The 22113-nt window shown below is 59.1% G+C and overlaps 1 protein-coding gene across 32 annotated transcripts in view; it reads right to left on the bottom strand.

Annotated features, from left to right (window-relative positions):
- Window positions 1-6884: 6884 nt before the first annotated feature.
- The window catches only part of IQCE (IQ motif containing E), a 40197-nt gene continuing 24968 nt past the window's right edge, over window positions 6885-22113 (bottom strand). For 7 of the 32 annotated variants that reach the window (XR_009492904.1, XR_009492899.1, XR_009492902.1 and 4 more), the window contains 12 exons: window positions 21459-21637; window positions 19729-19833; window positions 18544-18634; window positions 17554-17727; window positions 16292-16315; window positions 16011-16107; window positions 15133-15243; window positions 14390-14511; window positions 13700-13800; window positions 12789-12875; window positions 10194-11544; window positions 9618-9665 (listed from right to left, as the gene is read on the bottom strand). Coding sequence is in view for 22 of the 32 variants with exons in the window: in XM_015460522.3 (XP_015316008.2) it covers window positions 9515-9668; window positions 10194-10244; window positions 12789-12875; window positions 13700-13800; window positions 14390-14511; window positions 15133-15243; window positions 16011-16107; window positions 16292-16315; window positions 17554-17727; window positions 18544-18634; window positions 19729-19833; window positions 21459-21637 (1296 nt within the window). In the remaining 10 variants the exon portion in view is untranslated. Of the gene's footprint in view, window positions 9669-10193; window positions 11545-12788; window positions 12876-13699; window positions 13801-14389; window positions 14512-15132; window positions 15244-16010; window positions 16108-16291; window positions 16316-17553; window positions 17728-18543; window positions 18635-19728; window positions 19834-21458; window positions 21638-22113 lie in introns of those variants that run through there. The other 25 variants (XM_002698166.7, XM_024985407.2, XM_015460522.3 and 22 more) reach the window with 24 other exon arrangements.

The following is a 22113-nucleotide window of genomic DNA, read 5'->3' as shown; positions in this document are numbered from 1 at the left end:
GGTCAGGACAGGACGAGCAGGACAGATCGGGGTGTGGGTGCAGGGCCACGGCTAGGACGGCCTTGATTCGGGGCTCTCCAAAATGGGGAAGGACTTTGTCAAGTCCTGCCACTCTGCGGGATGGTCTTCGGTCGCCGGTCTGTTCCGCTCCACCCTGGGAGCCTCTGGGAGCAGCTGGGAGAGGGGGTCTGGAGGCTGAGGTGCACGCGGGCTCCTCTTGGCAGCCTCCCACACTTCCCTCCGTCTCCAGGAGCAGGGGGGCTCTCTGCCATCCCACCCCCACCTCATGGGCTGGGATCCAGCGGGGAAACAGGGACTGTGCCTCCCGCGGCCCTGAACTTTGGGAACGGCCCAGTAGGGTGGGCGGGCAGAACTGGAGTTCACCGCCCCCATCCCAGGCCTCAACCCCTGCCTGGGGCCGTGGGCCGGCCGACCACACTTCCCCGTCAGGAGCCGCCAGCTGCTCCCAGCTTGGTGACTCTCCCAACTCTGAGAGCAGAGACCCTTCCACCGGCAGCTCTCCAAGCCTCGGCCTCTGCGTCTGCAGAAGTCCATAGCTCTCCAGGGGTCCCAGGGGCCTGCTGGAAGGGACTGTTCAGAGCTTGGCCCAGTCTCCTCCCCTCCCTGTAAACTGGGTCCCCCCCACCCCAGGGACCAGCTTAAGTCACTGGTTGGGGGAGGGCTGCCCCACGGCCAGGAGGTCTCGGCCTTGCCTGGTAGACGCAGGCCACTGGCTTCCATGCTGGGGGGGACCTGGGTCCCCAGATCCAAAGCTGGGCCAGACAGAGCTTTTTCCCTCTCACATGGGGAGGCCTGTTTCTCTGCCAGGGCGGGGCCTGGGGACTCAACGGTGAGCCAGGCTCCCCCCACGTCCCCAGGACGGGTGCCTCTCCTGGGGAGCCCTGGAGGCCGCCCGCTCCTCAGGGACATGTGACCCCAGCCTGGGTTCAGGAGAGGAGGGCTCCCCCACCATTCCAGCCACCAAGAGCTCAGACAGGAGGGGTGCTCATCCACGTGCCGGGAGCGTCTCCCACCACTGGGTCTCTGCGGAGGGTGGAGCCATGCCCTTCTCTCATGGGCCCTCCCTGGCTCCTAAGCCTCAGAACCAAAGTCGCCCACACCTGCCTCTCCTGCCTCATCCCTCCCAGAGGGCCTGGTGGGCGGGGTCAGGCAAGGAGCAAGGCCACGGCTTCCACGATGATGACCTATCACAGGATGACCACATGTCGTGGGATGACATGTTCTGGGATAGGTGCTCCGTGTGTGTGTCCAGAATCGACACCATCAAGGCCTCAGAGAGCAGCCCTGGCCGGCGCAGGCCCGTACAGGCCAGGCTGACGGCCACCCAGAGACACGGCGGCTCCAGCAGCGCCTGTGCCCGACCTCCGGGGCGGCTGGTGAAGTTTTCCCGACTCAACGAGGACCAGCGCCCGGACACCCAGGGCGCCAGGCATGCCGTCCGGCTACGTGGAGCGGCTGGAGGACACGTCCCTGCTAGTCGGGGCCTGACAAAACGTGGCCCACTGGAGCAGGGATGGCAAACCACTCGGGCATTCTTGCCTTGAGAACCCAGGAGAACCCCTTCTTACAGATGGGGGAGCTGAGCGCCCCCAGGTCACTGGGCAGGACGGCCGGGACCCTCGGCTGAGGGCCTTCTGCCTGTGGGCTCAGCGGCCCCTTCCTCCCCAGACACCCCAGCTGGTTCTGCGGCGTGGGCGGGGGGCGGGGGAGAGCTGGGGGTCCCATCAGGCCGGCCCGCCTGCTGCCCAGGGCCTCCCCCTGCCCTCTGGGCTCACTCCGCTCGCAGACGCCCCCACCCTCCTGCTCCCTGCCGAGGAGGCAGCTTCACTGGGCACCGGTGGCCTCGGCCGGGGGTGGGCAGCATTCACAGGCTCCTCACAAGCCCTTGGGGCCATTGTGTGCCCTCCCGGCAGCCAGCCTTCCTTCCACCTTCTGAAATGCAAATCCAGCCCCGTTGTTCTGCCAACAGCCCTTCCCCATTCCCACGGCTCCCAGCTCCCAGGGAGAAGGCTGAACTCTTCAGCAAGTGTGCCAGCCGCCCCCTCCACCCCACCGTCTCAGCCTCTGCGTGGCCCCCGCTGCTCCAGCTGCCCCCTGCCAGTTCTGTCTCTGGGGTTGAGGGGGGGGCGGGCTGATGCTTCCCTCAGCAGGAAGACGCCCTCCCCACCTGCTCAGCCTCAGCCCCTCGCTTCCTCTTCTGGGTGTGTGTTGGGGGGGTACAGCATGTTACTGACCCCCTGGCCACTGCCCCCTCCACGCTGTGCCCCCAGGTCTCTCCTGCCAGGGCCCCCGCCGCCCTGCTGAGGAGTGCTCAGCCAAAGTCCTGCCGACCTGGAACCTGGCACCTGGGCAGGTAGGCATTGGGTGGGGAAGGGGGGTACTCCAGCCGCCCCAGAGCCCAGCCCGGGTGAGAGGCAGACTTTGCCTGCAGATGAAATCCACCTTGATGCCGAGCACAAGGTGTCTTTCCCCCCCAGCGCCCAGCACGCTGCAAGCGTGCAGGAAATCTTAACTCGCGGGGAATGAACTCGTTTTGTGAGAGCACAAAGGAGGGAGGGGCTGATCCCTGAGAGCTTCTCAGCAGTGCGGGCTTGGCTTGGTGGAGAGGACATTCCTGGCTGGGAAACAGCCCAAATGAGGGGCCGGCTGGAGGCGGGGACGGGCCTCGTGTTTCTGGAAAGGGCGGGAGTGGTGGGCCGAGTTGGGGCGTAGAGGGGATCCGGGGCGCCACGTGGAACGTGGAATGCACGCAAGTCTGTTGGGAGGGGAAAGGCGTGTGTTTACACTGGGTTTTACACTGAGGACCACAGAGGCAGTGTGGGGAGGAGGATCACAGGGCCTGACGCTGGAGGAACAGGGAGGGGAGGGCGGCCACCCGCCGCGTCCATCCTTCTCTTCCTCCTTAGTAACACTCTCGTTTGTGTTGAGTGCATTGCCACCCAGAATCAAAGACACTATTTCCAGGCTCCCTTGTAGCTGGATGTGCAACTGTTCTGACCAACGGGATGTAAGTGGAGGTGTTCTCAAGTGAGAGGACGCCCCCTTTTACCTTCCTGCTGGCTGAAATGCATCTGTTGTGGCTGGAGCTCAAGCAGCCACTGTGGACCACGAAGCCTTGTATTCAGAAGCAGGAGGCAACAATGAAAGAAGTGGAATCCCACAGTATTTGTCGTTTTCTGTCCGGCTTATCCCACTGAGCATCATGTCCGGCTTATCCCACTGAGCATCATGTCCGGCGTATCCCACTGAGCATCATGTCCGGCGTATCCCACTGAGCATCATGTCCGGCGTATCCCACTGAGCATCATGTCCGGCGTATCCCACTGAGCATCGTGTCCTTAAGGTCCATCCAATATTGTACCAAGCATCAGAATTTCTTTCCTTTAAAAAAAAAATCCTTATTTAGGGACTTGCCTGGTGGTCCAGTGGCTGAGACTGTGCTCTCAATGCAGGGAGCCTGGGTCTGATCCCTGGACAGGGAACGAGATCCCACTTGCTACAATTAAGAGTTTTCATGACTCAACTAAAGATCCCATGCGCCAAAAGTAAGACACAGTGAAGTCAAATAAACAAATGCTAAGAAAATAAAAATATTTATTTATATTTATTTATTGGAGCAGAGAAAGTTTTACTGCAAGGCCATGCAAGCAGACAAGATAGCTCATACCCTGGGAAGCCTCCAGCTCCTCAAAGGACTTTGGCAAAGCATTTTTACTTTATATTTTCCCCAAACTTTAAACTTTCTGTTTTGGGGTATAACCAATTTATATTTATTTATTTGGCTGTGCTGGGTCTTAGTTCCGGCCTGTGACCCCTTAGCTGAAGCACGTGCGATCTAGTTTCCTGACAGGGATCGAACCTGGGCCCGCTGCATTGGGAGCACGGAGTCTTAGCCACTGGGCCACCAGGGAAGGCCCTTCCTTCATTTTAAAGCTGAAACATATTCCACTGAATGGATGAACCCTGTTAAGATTGTCTGTTCACTCGATAGACCTGGCTAGCTTCCACCTTTGGGCTTTTGTGAATAATGTTGTAAACACGGGTGTGCAAATACCTGTTTGAGTCCATGCTGTCAACTCTTTGGGGTGTAGGTGGAGAAGTGGAATTGCTGGATCATGTGGTGAGTCTACGGACCTCCCCTGGGAGAACCCGCCTGCCAATGCAGGAGATATGAAACAGGTTCTGTCCCTGGGACGGGAAGACCCCCTGGAGGAGGGCATGGCAACCCACTCCAGTATTCCTGCCTGGAGAATCCCATGGACAGAGGAGCCTGGCGGGCTACTCTGTGGGTTTGCAAAGGGTCAGACACGACTGAGCAACTAACTTTTAACTTTACGGCGCGTCTATGGACTGTCCCTGTGAAGAATCCGCCTGCCAATGCAGGAAACTCAGCCAGTGCAGGCTTGATCCCTGGGTCAGGTAGATCCCCTGGAGGAGGGCATGGCAGCCCACTCCAGTATTCCTGCCTGGAGAATCCCATGGACAGAGGAGCCTGGTGCGTTACAGTCCATGGGGTCACAAAAACTCGGACACGACTGAAGCCCCTGAGCATGCATACATGGAGTCTATATTTGACTTTTTAAGGAATCACCATTCAACTGTCCACGACAGTTGTCATCTTAAATTCTCACCGTCAGGGCACAAGATTCCTGCCTCCCCATCTGCTCACCAACACCTGTGAGTTTTATTTTTGTTTTTATAGTAGCCATGCTAACGGGTGTGAGGCCTGTGTCATTTTGGAGAAGATGTCAAGACATCTGAAGAGAGACGGTGAGGAGGCGGCTGGAGAGCCAGGCGTGGGTGAGGAAGACTCGGCCAGGGGAGACACCTGTGGCCGTCCGCGTGGAAGGAAGAACCGAAGCCGGGGGTGATGTCACTCTGTGTTCACGAAACCAAAGTTTGCGTTGTTTTATATGATTTCAAATATGTGTCGCCAAATTAATGCATCATGAGCAAGTTGGCTTTTTCCAGTGTAATTCACCTCTATAGAAAGTATCGCAACTTTCAGGTTGGTTTTTGTGGGCGCCTCAGGAGAAATGGTGGAGCTTCACACGCATCGCTCCCCGAGGCTTCAGTCAGAGTGTGTGTGTTTGCTCTGCCTGTTGCGGCGGTGTGCGGGGGGCACGGCATCATCAGGAGCTGGGCGGTGCCTGGGGTCCGAGGGGCGCCTGGGGGCTCACCAGGCTGCAGAGCAGATGCTGGGGCCTCAGAGGAGCAGCGGCTGGGGTCTGGTGACTGCGGAGGGTGAGGAGGCTGGGGGACGTGGCGGGGACGCCTGTGATTCTCTGAGGTGGGGCCTCTGGCGGGGGGCAGGTTAGGGGCAAAGGTAAGTCAGCGCTGGGCTAAGCCAGGTTTGAGGCACTGGAGAGGCGTGTGTGCAATCGCCCACGTCCACACTGAGGGTTCTGGGTGTTGGGGTCAGAGTCCTGGGGACACCCATGTCTGACCGACAAGCGGAGGAAGGGTCGGTACAGGCCAGGGTGCTCGGGGAGGGGCCCCTGGGTCCCCAGCTGCAGAGAGGGGGCTGTCCCTACGCTGAGCAGGAGACCCTCTGAGACGGACGCCAGTGGACGAGGCTGCTGTGAGCAGGGACAGCAGCCTTCTGCCATTTCCACGCGCTGCACCCACAGCCCCCTACCCCCAGGCTGCCAGCTCTCACCCCTGTAAGCCCGGCCGGAAGGGAGGGGCCGGGAGGCCGCCTGGATGCAGCCGGGAGCCCTGGCACACACTGGACCCGCTGCTTTGAATCCGGGCTGTTCTGGGCTTCATTAGCGAATAGCTCAGGGGCTCCCCGTCTCCCTATTCAGAAAGGACACGGCACCATGGAAACGTTCCCCCAGGGCCCCAGGCAGGACCGTCTAATGCGGCTCCAGGCAGGACAGGCAGCACTGGCCAGAGGCCACGAGCTGGCGACCGGTTCCTCACCCCACATTCACACTCTGACCCAACGACAGCTGAAAGAAACCAGGGGTTTGCGTTCCGACATTTCCTCTCTCTGTTCCTCTGTGACTTTGAGGAACCTTGTATTTAAAATCATCCTGGCAGGGGCCCGCAGCCTCCAGCGAGGCTCAGGTGCTCCTTGGCAGACCAGACTGGGGCCACCTCGAAAGTGAAGAGCTGGAAGGCGTCAGGAGAGGGTCCCGTGTGTGTGCATACGTGTGTGTCCACAGGTTCACACCCGCGTACCGCCTCTCTTCCTGTTGGGGGGCATACTCCATTCTCCTCCCACCACCTCCCCTCGAGGCTGCCTCTCTGCTGCCGGACCCCAGCCTCACGCAAGAGTGGGTGCAGCAGGCTCGTGGCCAGGCTGAGGTCTGACAAGCCCTGCTCTCCTCTGCTGGAGCCTCCTGAAGCCCAGCCCGCTCCTCTGACAGCACCAAGTCTCCCAAATGAACGGCTTGCCCACAGGGCACAGGGTGACTGGCTCGGGCTGGCGCTGGAGCCAACCAGCCAGCCCTGGAAGGGCTTCAGACAAGTTCAAGGGCCCAGCAAGCCACCGCGAGCAAGCCAAGACACAGGTGCACCTCATGCTGAGATTTTCCCACAAAATGTTGGAAAAGTTATTTTTCTAGAAGTCAGCTTTTTGAGGGGTCCTTGGCATCTGTGTGATTCCTAAGTAAGTTATTCCTCCTCTGCTCCTAAAACAAAAATTAAAGACTGAGGGGGAGAAACCCCCCTCATTTTCACGTTGTGATGCTCATGCCCTCGCTCACAAGTGAGGAGGAGAAATCCGAAGAGACAGCAGAGGCTGCACGGCAGGAAGCTGACTGCGGGGCCCCCACCCCCAAGCCTGTGCCGTGCACGGAAGCCCAGGAGCCTCGGTGACTGCACCCCCGAGGGTCGTGCATGAAAAGCCACAGGTCTGCGGGGCAGTCCAGACAAAGACCCGCCAAACAACGTTTATTTACAAAAGCCGATACCGCGCAGAGGGAAACCTGATCCCTTCCAAAGGTTCACGGATAAGTTACGCGTAAGGTCGGGAAACTACACGGCCGTCACCGGGGACAAGTGATGGCGCCCTCCCACGGAGGCTGCGTGCTGGCATCACCCTGCGACTCCCTGACGAGTGAGACCTCTGGCCCTGAAGGAGGCTCGCCTGGCTCTATTAGCTGCTGACAGACCCCGGGGAGCTCGGGGAGCCCCCACTCCCCCCATGCCCGAGTCCTGGGGCAGCAGCCGGCCGACCCAGAGAAGCTGTGTACGCCCACCCTCTGGTCCTCAGAACTTCTGAGACCGAACACTGCTTCCCAAACCACAGCAGGGATTGAACTGGCTTAGGTGGGTTCTGGCGGATTTTAAATATTCAGACCTTGAGGGTGAATGTGGCTTTCCCAGAGGGTATTTACTTCTCAAGAATGAAGCAGAGCTCTGCAGCACTGGCCCCGGTCAACCTGAGCTGGTGGCTGTCCCTTTCCTAACGCACTTGGTCTTTCTGCTGGGACCAGCGCTCTGGTCCCTCTACGGGGCGCCCTGGTGGGGCAACGCCAGGCAGGCAGGCACCGCGGGAGGCGGGCACCGCGGGAGGCGGCCCTCTAGCCCAGGCCCTGCTCCTGTGCCGCTCAGGCCCTAGAACCCCAGCCTGAGCCCCGGGCCCTGCAAGCCCGCGGGCACCTGGCATTCCCCAGGGGACGGAGCCACACAGTGTCAGAGGGTCACAGACTTGCGGTCAGCCGTTCACTGAGCTGGCTGCAAGACTCCACTTTTCCTACATCAACATTGCCGGACGCAAGGAGCACAGGCATCTACGCGTTTACAATCCTCAGGGCCATTTTCTTGTAAAACTCGGGTTCGGGGGCTGACTTCGCCCAGCTCTGCTGATGGCTAGCCTGCTGCACACGGCCTGGTCTCCAGGCCCTGGGGCGGTGGTGGTGGTATCCTGAAGGTGATCTCTGCTGCAGGGCCCAGAGCCTTGGGCTCCTAAGTAGGACTGAAGCTGAAACACCCGGTTTTGAGTGGGTTCTGGGGAGCAGGACCCCTGGGGACGAGCAGGCCCACGGGCACTGCCCCCACCACCTCTGGGTGCCTCCTACGGGCCTCAGCTGAGCCGGCACCAAGAGGAGCAGCGGACCCAGTGGACGAAACAGGGCAGAGGTCAGCCGGAATCCAGCCGCGTGAGCCATCAGTCCAATGGGGAAACAGACGGAAAACAGTGGATTTGGCGGCTCAGGGCCAAATAAAGAAAAAAATAACTCAAGCCCGGTCCCCAGCCGGTGTTTTCTCAAGCTACGGTATGAATAATACCTAAGCGGTAAAGGGGGCCGGGGTCCCCCGAGTGACCCGGGGTGGACGGGGCTGGGTTGGGAGGTTGCCGCACGCATGAGCCAGAACCACACAGGCTCCTTGGGCCACACACCTCGTCGGTGCTGGAGCCAGAAGCTTCTGACCACCAAGAGGAGGGCCAAGAGATTCCTGAGAGGAGGACACGTCTGAGCTGGAGCCCCTGAGGTTCAACACCAGGAGCTGTAGGTGGGGGGGCTGGGGGTCGGCGGGGACGAGACCCAGGGTGTGGGCAGGCCCCTGGGCTCAGCTGAGAGCCGGCTTTGTGCCGTCAGCCCTCCCTGAGCTGCACGGCCCGCCCCGGGAGAGGCTGGGCAGCAGCCCTGGGTGTTGGGGGCCTGGACGCCCTTAGGCTCCCCCTGTCAGCCAGGGCTGATCTCCCAGACAGGAAGCAGACCCGAGCTCCTAAAAGGCCCTCATGTCCACTCCCGCCCCAGGCTGCGGCCCCTCAGAGCTGGGGTCTGCATGCGGTGGGCGCGCGGGGCAGCCCCACGGAGTCTGTAGCACCTGCCGCTGGGCTTGGGGGACAGCAACCCCCCTGCACCAGCTGTGTGCTGTAGAAGCGGCCTTGATGCTGCTTCTGTGACTGTAATTTGGTATTTTTTTAAGGCTTAATCCACTCAGTGACCAACCTACCCCCAACCCCTGACTGGGATCAGTGCCCCAAGGGAAAGTGGCAGAAGAGCCTGTGTGTGGGGGGGTGAGGCACATGGGCCATCTGGGGGCCCTGATGTTGCCGACGTCTCCGGAACTGCGTTCTGTCTCAGGAATGGAGAGACTTCCCTGACTGTAGGCCTGTCTCCTGCTCACTCGCTCTTCCAAAAGGCACAGCAGGTGCGTCCAGCTTGACCCGCTGGCAGAGCCGTCCGGAGGGTGATGGAGCGCCGTCGACTGTGCCGTCCATGTCTCGGCCACAGGGGCCCGAAGGGGCCATGCAGACCGTCTCTGTGGGCTCCCTGCAGCCCTCTAGTCCGGGGAGAAAGTCTGTGGGCTCTGAAGACCACCGTGGGAGGGGCAGCCAGGGGTCAGAACAGGGCGACCCCTTCCCAAAGGTAAAGGAAAGGCCTTGGGTCCCTTCAACAAACAAGCAAAGGGGCAAACAGAGAGAAGAGGCAGGGAAGGCCGAGGTGTCCAGCAGGTAGCGTTCTTTTCCTAACAAGATACATTACTCTCCAACCTTTAGCCTGTCCTCTGAGCCCGGCGTCCCTGACGGGCGTCACGGCATGCAGGCCAGCCCGGGGCCTAGGGCAGGCAGGCGCTCTTCCTCGTGGGCAGAGACGGTGCTAGGACGATCTCGTCGGAGTCGTCGGAGTTCACATCCTCCGCGGGTGTGGGTGCCATGGGCTGCAGTACCGAGACGGGGGGCTCTGCTGAAACACAGACGGGGGGTGTCAGGGCCACGCTCGGGGCCCCGGGGTGGACGACCGGCCCGCTCCCCACTGCACAGCCACCCCCCGAGACAGGGGACTCCGCTGAAACAGAGACAGGGGGCATCACGACCACGCTCGGGGCCCCTGGGTGGACGACCGGCCCGCTGCCCGCTGCACAGCCCCGCCCCCACGCTCAGCACCAGCAGGTTGGCAAGGCACCCACGAAAGGGAGGGGACACGGGGCTGTGGCGGGAATTCTCCACGAGTCGCCCTTCTGGCAGAGTCCAGGGGTCTGGTGGCCGGTGGCCCCAGTGTCCACAGGAGGACATGAGCCCTGAGGAGGAGGGGGCGGGACTGGACGGGAGATCTGGGGACCACTGTGACCATCCACTCCTTTTCCCACACACGACTACGCTCTCCATCCCCCAGCTGAGGCGAGGCTGGGGCACTGCCTGCGGGCCACCCTGCAGACCACCTCCAGCCTCCATGGCCCCTGGATAGGGAGCGAGGGAGGGGCCGGGGCACCTTGCTCTCACTGCTCCGCAGAGTGGAATAAAAGAGGCGCCGATCCCCGATCTGAGATAAAAGAAGGGAGGAAATTACGGCCCAGCCGCTCTGCACATGCTGTGACGGGCCAGCTTTTTCTCTGTAACTTCCAAGAAAATGATTAAAGTGGAAGCTTCTGAAATTAAAAACATCAGTTTTTGAGGTTATCTTCAGTTATTTTCCTTTAAAAATACTCTCACAATCAGATCAGAGAGGCACTCACTGTCCAGTTTTCATGGAGACTGCTTCCTCGTGTGAATAGGAGGCCTGACAGAGACCTGCGAAGGTGCCCATCAGGCAGGAGGGACAGCGGCCGTTTCAAAATGACACACGTTTAAGGAGAGGAGAAAAAGGCGGCACAAACAGACACTTCAGCCCTGATCGAAGCCTCTAAAGGTCACCCAGCGTGGGGTCTGCTGACATCAGAGTGAAACTGGGTTCTGGAGGAAAACGTGCCGGCGTGGGGAGCTTGATGAGTGAGGTCTGGGAGGGAATGTCCAAGGTGGCTGTCCCGGCTCTAACAGAGCCGGGGGGGACTGAGCCGGACAGAGGGCGACGTCAAACGTGGGGCTTCCAGGTCAGTGAGGACGGCTTTCTTGCCTCTCCCTGCCATCCTTTGGAACTCTGCTTTCAAATGGGTATATCGTGCCTTCTCTCCTTTGCCTTTAGCTTCTGTTCTTCTCTCAGCTATTCGTAAGGCCTCCTCAGACAACCATTTTGCCTTTCTGCATTTCTTTTTCACGGGGATGGTCTTGATCACTGCCTCCTGTACAATGTCACGAACTTCGAACCTCTGTCTATAGTTTTTCAGGCACTCTGTCTATCAGATGTAATCCCTTGAATCTGTCACTTAGGGATTTGATTTAGGTCATACCTGAATGGTCTGGTGGTTTTCCCTACTTTCTTCAATTTAAGTCTGAATTTGGCAATAAGGAGTTCATGATCTGAGTCACAGTCAGCTCCCGGTCTTGTTTTTGCTGACTGTATAGAGCTTCTCCATCTTTGGCTGCAAAGAATATAATCAGTCTGATTTCGGTGTTGCCCATCTGGTGATGTCCATGTATAGAGTCTTCTCTTGTGTTGTTGGAAGAGGGTGTTTGCTGTGACCAGTGCGTTCTCTTGGCAAAACTCTATTAGTCTTTGCCCTGCTTCATTCTGTACTCCAAGGCCAAATTTGCCTGTTACTCCAGTATCTCTTGACTTCCTACTTTTGCATTCCAGTCCCCTATAATGAAAAGGACATCTTTTTTGGGTGTTAGCTCTAGAAGGCTGTAGATTCTCCAAGCCAGGCTTCAACAGTACGTGAACGGTGAACTTCCAGATGTTCAAGCTGGATTTAGAAAAGGCAGAGGAACCAGAGATCAAATTCCCAACATCTGTTGGATCATCAAAAAAGCAAGAGAGTTCCAGGAAACATCTACTTCTGCTTCATTGACTACATCAAAGCCTTTGACTGTGTGGATCACAACAAACTGTGGAAAATTCTTCAAGAGATGGGAATACCAGACCACCTGACCTGCCTCCTGAGGAATCTGTATGCAGGTCAAGAAGCAACAGTTAGAACTAGACATGGAACAACAGACTGGTTCTAAATCGGGAAAGGAGTGCGTCAAGGCTGTATATTGTCACCCTGCTTATTTAACTTATATTCAGAGGACATCATGTGAAATGCCAGGCTGGATAAAGCACAAGCTAGAATCAAGACTGCTGGGAGAAATATCAATAACCTCAGATATGCAGATGACATCACCCTTAAGACAGAAAGCGAAGAAGAGCTAAAGAGCCTCTTGATGAAAGTGAAAGAGGAGAGTGAAAAAGCTGGCTTAAAACTCAACATTCAGAAAACTAAGATCATGGCATCTGGTCCCATCACTTCATGGCAAATAGATAGGGAAACAATAGAAACAGTGAGAGACTTAATTGTTTTGGGCTCCAAAATCACTGCAGATGGTGACTGCAGCCATGAAATTAAAAGACGCTTGTTTCTTGAAAGAAAAGCTATGACCAACCTACACAGCATATTAAAAAGCAGAGACATTACTTGGCCAACAAAGGTCCATCTAGTCAAAGCTATGGTTTTTCCAGTAGTCACGTATGGATGTGAGAGTTGGACCATAAAGAAAGCTGAGCGCTGAAGAATTGATGCTTTTGAACTGTGGTGTTGGAGAAGACCCTTGAGAGTCCCTTGGACTGCAAGGAGATCCAACCAGTCCATCCTAAAGGAGATCAGTCCTGGGTGTTCATTGGAAGGATTAATGCTGAAGCTGAAACTCCAATCCTTTGGCCACCTGATTTGCAGAACTGACTCACTGGAAAAGACTGATGCTGGGAAAGATTGAGGGCGGGAGGAGAAGGGGAGGACAGAGGATGAGATGGCTGGATGGCATCACCAACCTGATGGACCTGAGTTTGAGTAAATTCCGGAGTTGGTGATGGACAGGGAGGCCTGGCGTGCTGCAGTCCATGGGGTCGCAAAGAGTTGGACACGACTGAGCGACTGAACTGAACTGAACTGACTTCCAGGTCAGATGAGCCTGGAGGGCAGGGGACTTGGCCACAGGATCCCACACTCACCGGAGCAGGGTGGCGGCCTCGGCGCTCCGTCCTCTGGAGCTGGCCCCTTGGCGGTCTCCCTGCTGCTCCCCTCGCTGTCTCCCTGCCCTGCAATGGCACGCAGACAGAGGCTGTCATCTGCACAGACTCGTGGTCACACCACACGTCTTCCCACCCGTCTTGGTCAGAAATGCCGCTCCTTTTGTAGCTTTTCCTTGATGGGAAGCGCCCTTCCCTTCCCGCGACCCCCTTTCCGCGAGTCCATCTTCACGACCTCAGGGCTCAGCCCTGAAAGCCCATCTCGGGAGGTTCCCGCCGCAGGCCTTGCTCCCGAGCCAGGCAGAGGACCGCGCTTTTGGTCTAGTGACCGCTCTGCCCCCAAACACTGCCTCTGCCCATCTCTGGCCTCACGTCCAAGCAAGTACAGACGGAGCCTTCCCAGTTACAGGAGGGAAGGGCTTGGAGGACAGTCGGGATCAGCTTTCGGGCCAAAATCGACGGGCAAGTGGTCTCGCCCCGTGCTCTGTCTCACACAGGAGGGCCCGGCCGCGAGGGCCTGAGTGCAGAGCGGGGCAGAGCGGGGGCAGGCCTCTCCTCGGGCGGCCGCCCCACCGCTCCAGGGGTTTCTGCGCTGACGGCTGGCAGGTCTTAAGCAGGCAGAAAAGGAAATACAGTTTTGCTTAAAAGCAACAAACAGGAAAAACACTGGCCCAAAGGAGGGAAACCACCTCACTGTGGTTAGAGCTGAGAATAAAAGTCAAAGCCACAAAGCTCGGACCGTGCGGCTGGTGGTCACCGACCCTGGACCCAGCTCCGGGCCCAGCACCCTGACGCGACTACATGGCCCGGCTCCCGGGAGGCTGGCAGCTCTTTCGGTGTCCACCTCAGAAGGCCAGCCACCCCCGTGTGAAACCCAAACGAAATGCACTTACCGGGACCGGCCACAGGGCAGGGTGGAGAGCAGGGGGCCCTGGGGGGTGGCTGGGCCGGCCTGTCGGGAACCGCAGCAGTACTGGCCCCGGGACCGGGGTCGCTGGGGAGAGAGACACCTGCCGGCTCAGACCTCACGCAGGCCAGCCCCAGGCCGGCAGCTGGGGCCCCAGAGCCGTGGCCAGCACGGCCAGCCGGCACCCGACAGGCCCAGGTCCTGAGATGGGGGCTGTGAGGGGCCTCAGACGTGCCCCCCACCTCCCGGCCTGGGCCCCGACCCGAGCTCCGCCCCTGGCCCGCAGTCAACGCCACTTGGCCGAGTCGAGGGCTATGGGGCTCTGTCCAGAGGGAAGGGAGCTGTGGACAAGAGTGAGGGTGGATGAGGGGAGCTCTGACGACACCCCCGTCTTCCTGAACCCGGCTCAGGCCACGATCTCCTCCAGGAAGGAACAGGGTCTCAGGACAGGCCACAGCCAGTCTGCAAACCAGTGGCTCCCAGAGCCGCATGGACTCTAACGCTTCCAGCGAGAGGAAACGGTTCCACGAAGGGCTCCTCTGAGGACGGGAGCCTGGGGCCCCCAGCAGCGAGAGGCGGGTGGAACACGCTCCGGTCCCTCACCCTGTGCCTCCCTGGATGGCAGCCTGCTCCCGCCCGGTGGTGTCTGGACACAGGGGCCTGCAGGTGGACCGACCTGTGCCTGGCCCGTGCCAGGTGTGCCCGGAAGGCAGACTGGATGATGGTGACGGCCTCCTCTTGCCACGGGTCTCCCTCGGCCTGGGCAGCAGGGCTCGGGATGCGGGGCTCGGGCGAGTCCTGGGGCGCAGGGAGCGGGGGAGGGAACCGTCTGAGACTCCTGCCCCCTCCCGCACGGTAAGGCCCGTCACCCTCGACCCTCAGCGCAATCTGATTCAGGTGGTTCCTCTCGTTACTCAGGTTAATTCTTAAGACTCCAGAGATCCTTACAATTTATGTCTTGTGGTTCACAGGGTTGGGGGTGCGCCTACCCCACTTTAGGCCTGTCTTGACCCTGCACTGGAGACGGTACTCCATGTCCCAGCGCCTCCACGCCACTCAGCTCCCGAGCTCAACCCTGCCAGGTGCCCAGGGGCAGGGGCCAGGGGCACACCCAGGGCAGGGCAGGATGCCAGGGCCTGGAGACGCCTGCACTTGCCCTGTTTTGATTTTTGGATGTGGACCAATCTTAAAGCTTTATTGAATCCCTTACAATATTGCTCCTGTTTTCCGTGTTTTGGCCACAGGCATGGGGGATCTTATCCCCCCGACCAGGGACTAAACCCACACCCCCGGCTTTGGAAGGTGGTGTCTTAACCACAGGACCGCCAGGGAGGTCCCAGCGCTTGTCGGTGGATGGAGTGTGAGAAGAGATGGGGAGAGAGAGAGAGGGCTCGGGTCCGAGGGCAGCCCCGATGGTACCTGGGTGGGAGGGCTCGGCACCCTGGGGGGTTCTGAGACACAAGCTGCCCTGGACAACAGCCTCGCCCGAGCTAGATGCCCCCGGAAAGCCGCCTGCAGCACGGTAGCTGCCTGGCAAGAGAGACAGACAGAGGTCAGTTTCCCTGGAAGAGGCGAGGCTCCCGCAGCAGGGGTCCTGTCAGCAGAGAAGGCGCCCCGCTTCCTCCTGCCCTTGAGGCTCCTGCTCCTCACTCGCCCCGGACCTCTCCCAGCCAGAAACATGCCCGGCCTCCACAGAGAACCGGCCCAGACGCTGGACCCCACGGTAAAGCAAATCCTGGAATACAAACGAATCGTCGGGTAGAGGCTCTCCCGTCTCACCACTAGTGTGAGTCCATTACCAGGTGCGTTTGCTACCGAGGTAGTTACTCCATTTCCCACACTTCATTCTGTGTGTGTCTTTGTGGTCGAGCAGGGTAGAGTGTGACCTCACACTATCGCAGAGGAATGATTTATCCTTTAACCTTGCTCTTGAGCGCTTTTCTCTAGAAACTTGCGTGGACGCTTTGTAAGCTCTGGGATCAATGGGCCGGGTTTCAGGAGCGGTGCTGTCATTTCCATGATCCCGCTTCTAGCCCCGGTCAGCAACAGCAGAGCCCGAGGACGGGCCTGCAGCCCTTGTGAGGCTCGGGAGAGCGGCAGCCTAGGTGCCCGCGTCCCGGGCGCACCCTGGCTCTCCCCTTCCCAGCGGGCTCCGCTCGTGACAACTCTGCCCGGGTGCCCTTCCTCTCCTCCCGGTCCGGCGAGGCCTCTCCTCCTCAAGGCCCCGTGTAGGGACGCCCCGGCCGGGCAGGCGGGACCGGTGGCCCCACGGCGCCGGGGGCGTGCCCTGAACCCACCTTCCAGCCTGGACTGGCCTGCCTTACGGTCCGTGCTCCGAGGGCCCTCAGCTCGCGGACGCAGAACTGAGGTCCGCACGAGTGTGCTGAGGGGATGCTGTGAGTGAGACGGAAGTGTGAAATCATCCACGCACCAACTGCACGCTAGCAGCACTCAAGTGTTTCGACTCAGTGTTGGGGTCTAGCCTGATTTCGTGAAGACAGGGACCCCCTCCCCCACAGGCAGTGGAACCAAAGTGAAAACATGTGTTTTGGAAATTGGTGAAATAAAACTTGCTTACTTCATCCAGAAGAGCCCTTTCTTTCTGAAAGAGAGAGAAAAGTGGCGAGTTAACACGAGGGTGAGCCTTTTGCAGTGCTGTGTCTGTTTCTCGAGCCCACCCTCCCCCCACCCACACCACGGTGCCGGCCTCCCTGACTCCCGGGGAGCAGCAGGTGGAGCTGGGGGAGCCGGACACGCCTGCAGCAGCGAGGGCGAAGCGGGTGGCCACGGTCAGGACGGCAAATCACTGCGGAAAACTCGGCCTGGTGGGGGTGTCTGCCGTGAAGTGACTCGTGGGGACGCGCTGTGACGGGGCTGTCTGAGGCTCCGGACGAGGGAGGCCCCCAGCTGGAGCTGTCCGAGCACAGGGTGCCCTCTGTGGAGGACACGCTCACCCTAACCCTAACCCGTGCAGGCTCTGGGTCCCTGGCTCCCGAGCCTGAACACGCATCAGAATCTCGGGGGCAAGCGTCTTGAGTGTGGCCACAGTCCTGTGGTTTGCAGCATGTCCTTATTCAGAGAAGATACACACGGAGGCCTCATAATGTCTAAAACTTGCAAACAATTCCAGAAAAAAACAGCACGTGTGGAAAATAATCATGACTAAATGTTAACTCTTGTTGAATCGAGGTGGTGGGCAAGAATCAGAACCTCACTGAATGCACTGAATCCTTTCAACTTGCTGTGTTTTGCACACTTCTGTAATAAGTCCGGAAGAAATTACAATAACAAACCTCCACTGCCTACTTTCTGGAGCTAAGATTTTACAACGTTCAGGTAAGCAGAGAACTCTGGTTGTGCTTGTCCAGCTGGGGGAATGAGGACTGAGCTGCGTTTCATAAACCGGAGGGCTCCCGTAGGGCCCTCCACCATCAGAGAGCCCCTGCCCTCTCTGCAGGCCACGCGGGGGTCCCCCCCAGGGCTCGGGTCCGCGCTGCCCCAGCTCACAGGCACCAGTGCGGGCCCACGGCCCCCTGGCCCGGCCCGCCTCCTCCCCCCAACCCCCAACAGCCTCTCCCTGCCCCTAACAAAACGCGGTCCCAGGAGCCCTGCGGAGGGGCAGGAACACACTTGGGGGAGAGGATGTGCCCGGAGCCAGCGTTCCAGGGAGCCGGGGACCCGGCCCGTCACTGCGTGAGCCCACCAGGAGGGTGACAGAGCCTCCAGACCTGCTGCTGCACCCCCAACTCCCACACGCCTCCAAGCGCGCCTCCCTCCCGCCCCTCCACGCTCACACCCTGCCTCCCGCCAGCGGGTGGAGCAGGGCCGCGGGGCGCTCACCTGCCGCTGGTACCCCTTCCACCTGCGCTGCAGGACCCTGGCGGCCTCGTCTCTCCTCCCCTCTGAGCAGGTGGAGGGGGGCCAGGAGGAGCCCCCCTGGTTCCAGTCCGGCTCAGCATCCGGCTGGGAGGGGCTGGCGGTGGGGCTGGGAGGCTGGCTGGGTTCTTCATGGGTCTGCAGGGAATTCAAGGTGAGAAGGATGAGCTCCAGGGGGTCGGGGGGGCAGAGAAGATGGCCTTCGGGCAGGCGGTGGCAGGATATGAGAACACCGGAGACGCTTATCAGACCAGACTCTCTAATTTAGAGGAAACTGTGTCCACAGTGCTCAGAGGCCCATGGGTGTACACGGTAAAGCCCGGCTCTCGTGAGCCCTGTGACTGGGGAACGCTCTCCCGTGAGGCGGCAGGCCCCGTGGTGCCACCCAGGTGACCGCGATGCCCTGTCTGGGCTCGTGCACCTGGGCATCCGTGCGCGAGTGTCCGCCTCGCGGGGGTCCTGTCACGGTCTTCCCTCCAGTGCAGTACGGGATTACGTAGGTGGGACTTCTGAGATAAAAGGCAAGAGATCCCTAGCTTGGTTTTTAAGGGGGAAAGAATCAAGAATTGCTATCACGACCATAAAAATCGCACTTATTTCTACTATTTTAGGGTCCACATTTATTATCTACAGGGAAACTTCTCTGTAAACAGAAAAACATTTGGACTTTCTCACGGGAAGACCGCAGGCTCTGTGCAGACACGTGCTTCTCAGTGGAGAAGTCCGTGGGGCGAGCTGATACAAGTGGTATGATGAACTGACTGTCGTCGGTTAGTCCAGAAGCCCAGGACTCAATGGCACCACTCACAGAAACCGACAGTGATGGTAAAACGAGACTGTCACCAAGGGCTTCCGGAGAAACCGCGGGTGTGGGAACAAGTGGGACCTCGGAGCGTCAGCTTAGGGCTCCCCCACCTCCCCGCACCGGCAGGAGGTGAAAACAGATAGCCCTACCTGGGGAGCCGCCGCCACGGGCTCATCTTCCTTGTCCTTCTTACTTCCTTCCAGCTCCTGAAACTTCCTGGTCAGCGTCTGAACTTCCTCTCTAAGGTGAGAAGGGGGAGGACACCTCACCTGCCATGACGCTGTGTCAGCGTCTGGAAGTGACAGCAGGGGGCTGCCTACCGAGCCCTGTAGGCCCGGGGGACCCCACGGCCGCTCACGGGAGGAACTGAGGTGACCAATGACTAGGTAATAAACAGCGGGAATGGGAGATACAACGCATGTCCTGGCCACAGATCTCAAAGGTAAAGTAAAAACAGTTCTTCACCACATACCCGCCCATTCTGATTTACTTTAATTCTAGGCTTCTGACAACGTCTAGTCACGTTTATTCTGAAAACAGTATTTTTCTGTTCCTTTCAGTAATGTATATCTTACTAATTATTCTGAGCACCAAATATTTCTGCTTGGATTTCTAATCTACTTTTGGGGCCTTTGTTATTGAGATAAATTCACAGAACCCCAAGCCCATGTTTTTGAAGTGTGCAGTTAAGTGGGTTCTCACTCACAGTGCTGTGCAGGCGTCATCACTGCCCAATTCCAGGGCGCTTCCGTGCCCTAGAAAGGAGCCCTTTAACCTGACACTCACTCCCTCCCCCACCCCACAGCAACCACCATCCACTGTCTTCTCGAGGAATCTGCCTGCTCTGGGTATTTCCGAATCAGACGGTCTGAGAGCATCTCCGCCTGCCTCTGTCACGGCATCACGTTTCTGAGGCTGGCCCATGTTGCAGCAGGGGTTGGGCCTCACTCCTCTCTAAGGATGTACTTCAGCTTTTTAAATCTGATGGACATTTGCCTTGTTTCTACGTTTTGTCTCCTGGGTCTTATCCTGACCAGGGTGTGGAATCCGGGCGTGTTCTGAGGCTGCCCAGGAAGACATGCTGGAGGAGGGGGGCCGTGAAGCCCAAGAGCCAACACCGGCCTGACCGTGAGGGGCCTCTCCCCGGAGGCCGGGTGTTCACCCTGAAGGCAGCAGCAAAGCCATGAAAGACGTCAGGAGAGCCACCGTGTGATCAGGCTGGAGCTTTACGAGAGCCGCTCTGGGCCCAGGGCGGGGGTGGGCCTCGGTGGGGGGCAGGCAGGGAAGTGGGGACAGGCTGGCACCACGTGGCTTCCTGATCCTCGCCCGCTCACCTCAACGCCTTCTCTCTCTCTCTTCTCTCCCTCTCTCCCTCCTTCATGCTTTCCAGCTCCTTCTCCAGCTCGGCCTTCGTCTGCAGCAGCTGCTTCACCTCCAAACTGAACAAGAACCAGAGACGTTTCAGCGTCACTGAAACAGGCTCACAGTGCCGGGGTCATCGGAGCAGGGGGAGCTCTCGGAAAAACCAGCAGGTCCGGCCTCCTCGCTTCTGCGCAGACGAGGGCGCCGACAGGCCCTTCTGGGTGACGCTGGGAGCCCGGGGCCGCCTCGTCCGCTCAGCCGTTTACCGAGCACCTGCCTGTGCCAGTGGCGGCCAGGAGCAGGGTGGCCGCGTGAGGCGCAGGCCCCGCTGTCGCGGGCGTCACCAGCCCAGGCACAGGCATTAGCCAGGGTCACACTGTTCGGTGATCGACCTGCACTCAGATAAGAGCTCCTGGGGCTGGCAGTGCGGGGTGCAGCCTGAGCCGGGGACGGGGGTCCCCCGGCATCTCCCCCCAAGCTCTCCCGTGCCCCACAGGTGACACGTGGCCAAGAACGTGGCTTTAAAATGTTCCACTGCTCACTGAGGTGGTGACCTCACATGAATGAGATGCATGCATGAGTCACGTCGTAAAGGCTCAATGAGTAGAAACTGTTATCACGTCACGCGGTGGCTTAGATCATCAGAGATGCTCTTCAGTGTGCCAAAGAAAGTGGAAGTGAAAGTCGCTCAGTCGTGTCGGACTCTTTGCGACCCCGTGGATTACAAGGTCCATAGAATTCTCCAGGCCAGAGTACTGGAGTGGGTAGCTGTTCCCTTCTCCAGGGGATCTTCCCAACCCAGGGATCGAACCCAGATCTCCCGCATTGCAGGCAGATTCTTTACCAGCTGAGCCACAAGCAAAATGACTCCTAATGTTTATAAACCCAGCACATGGATGCACTGTTAGACTTCCACTGGAGGTGAAATGACTTGCCTTCTGCTGTGAACCACAGACCTAAACGTGCACAGAATCGGGGAGGGGGGTCTCAGAAGACAAGGCCGGGTTCAGGAGACGTGGGCAGGGCCCGGCTGGGCGGGGCCCGAGGGTCTCTACCTCTAAGAGGTCCTGTGTGACGCTGAGGCTGCTGGCCCCCAGGCCACGCTCTGAGCAGCAAGGCCTGAGAAACAGCATTTCCGAACTGCAGCTGGAGAAGCCACAGGTGAACAGGAGACAGGCGTGTCTTCTGTGGGCTACAGAGCCAGAGGCGAGAGAGCAGAGAGGAAATAAACCAGACCTCAAGGCTCTGCTGTCCACATGCTCATAGTCGCCCTGACGACTCTGTGCTCTTCACCACCAGGGCCTTTTCTGATGCACAGATTAGAGATCGTGAGCAGAGCACGGAATCTTTAAACCCCTGTGTGTGAGCTCTAATGGAGGGCCGACATTTTACACAGACCAATGAAAGTAAGTTCTTCTCTAAGAAAGAATTTGGAAAGCCCTCTGGAATTTCGTGTAAGATTTCCATGGCACTCCCCACGCATTTGATAACGAAATAGGCCAGTGAGTGCCTCCTTGTATCACCGAAGCTGCCCTCGCCTCACGGGTAAACCCTCAGAAGATTAATAACCATGTACAGAGGCTTGTGTGACAGCCGCTGTGCCCTGTGCCTCCCCAGACCCACAGGCAGCTCCGCTGCAGCGACGGCACGCATCAGCGGGCGTGCCCTCCCCGCCCCCCTCGCCCTGGAGCGGGCCACCTACTCTCTCTCCTGCAGCTGGGTGTGCAGGGCGCTGCGCTCGCCCTTCAGGCTCTTCACCGCTCCGTGCAGACGCTCGTTCTCCTGCAGGTGCAATGTGGGGCTGGACGCCGAGGGGGTCAGGGAGGTCGACCTCGCCGCCTCTGAAGCCTGGGGCTTGGGGCTTTCCATTGAACTGAGTTTCTGGAGGCGACACAGGCATCTGTTAGATGTTATTTCTGATTTTACTTTCCTAGAAAAGGGACAGCAGCCAGAGGGAACCTCCACCCAGCGAGGGGGGTGGGGAAACCTCTGTGTGTGACCCGAGAAGCCTGGGACCCTGCCCGGGGAGAGGGTAGCTCCGCAGAGTCCTGGGGGCGATGGCAGGGAGTGGGCCCCAACCCCGTCACTCTCCCCCTCCAGGGTAGGGAGGCCCAGCCGGCTTGGGGCGGGCGCTGCAGCAGCTGGAGAAGGTGAGCCCAGTCTGCCCCTCCCTGTGCTCGCTGGCCTGCTGGCCCCAGGATGTCTGCAATGTTCTGTCCCAGGCTGTCAACCGGACGGACAGGCCCGCTCCAAGCCTGAAGGTTCCCAGCACCCTCTCCCACCGATGTCAGCATCACCCCACGTGGAAAAACGCTGCCCACTGGCTCCTGGACTGCCTTCAGGCGCCTTGCGCTCCT

The sequence above is a fragment of the Bos taurus genome, chromosome 25 (assembly GCF_002263795.3).
Source record: "Bos taurus isolate L1 Dominette 01449 registration number 42190680 breed Hereford chromosome 25, ARS-UCD2.0, whole genome shotgun sequence".
NCBI lineage: Eukaryota > Metazoa > Chordata > Mammalia > Artiodactyla > Bovidae > Bos > Bos taurus.
Note: the sequence above shows the minus strand (reverse complement) of the source record. Positions and strands in the feature narration are given on the sequence as shown.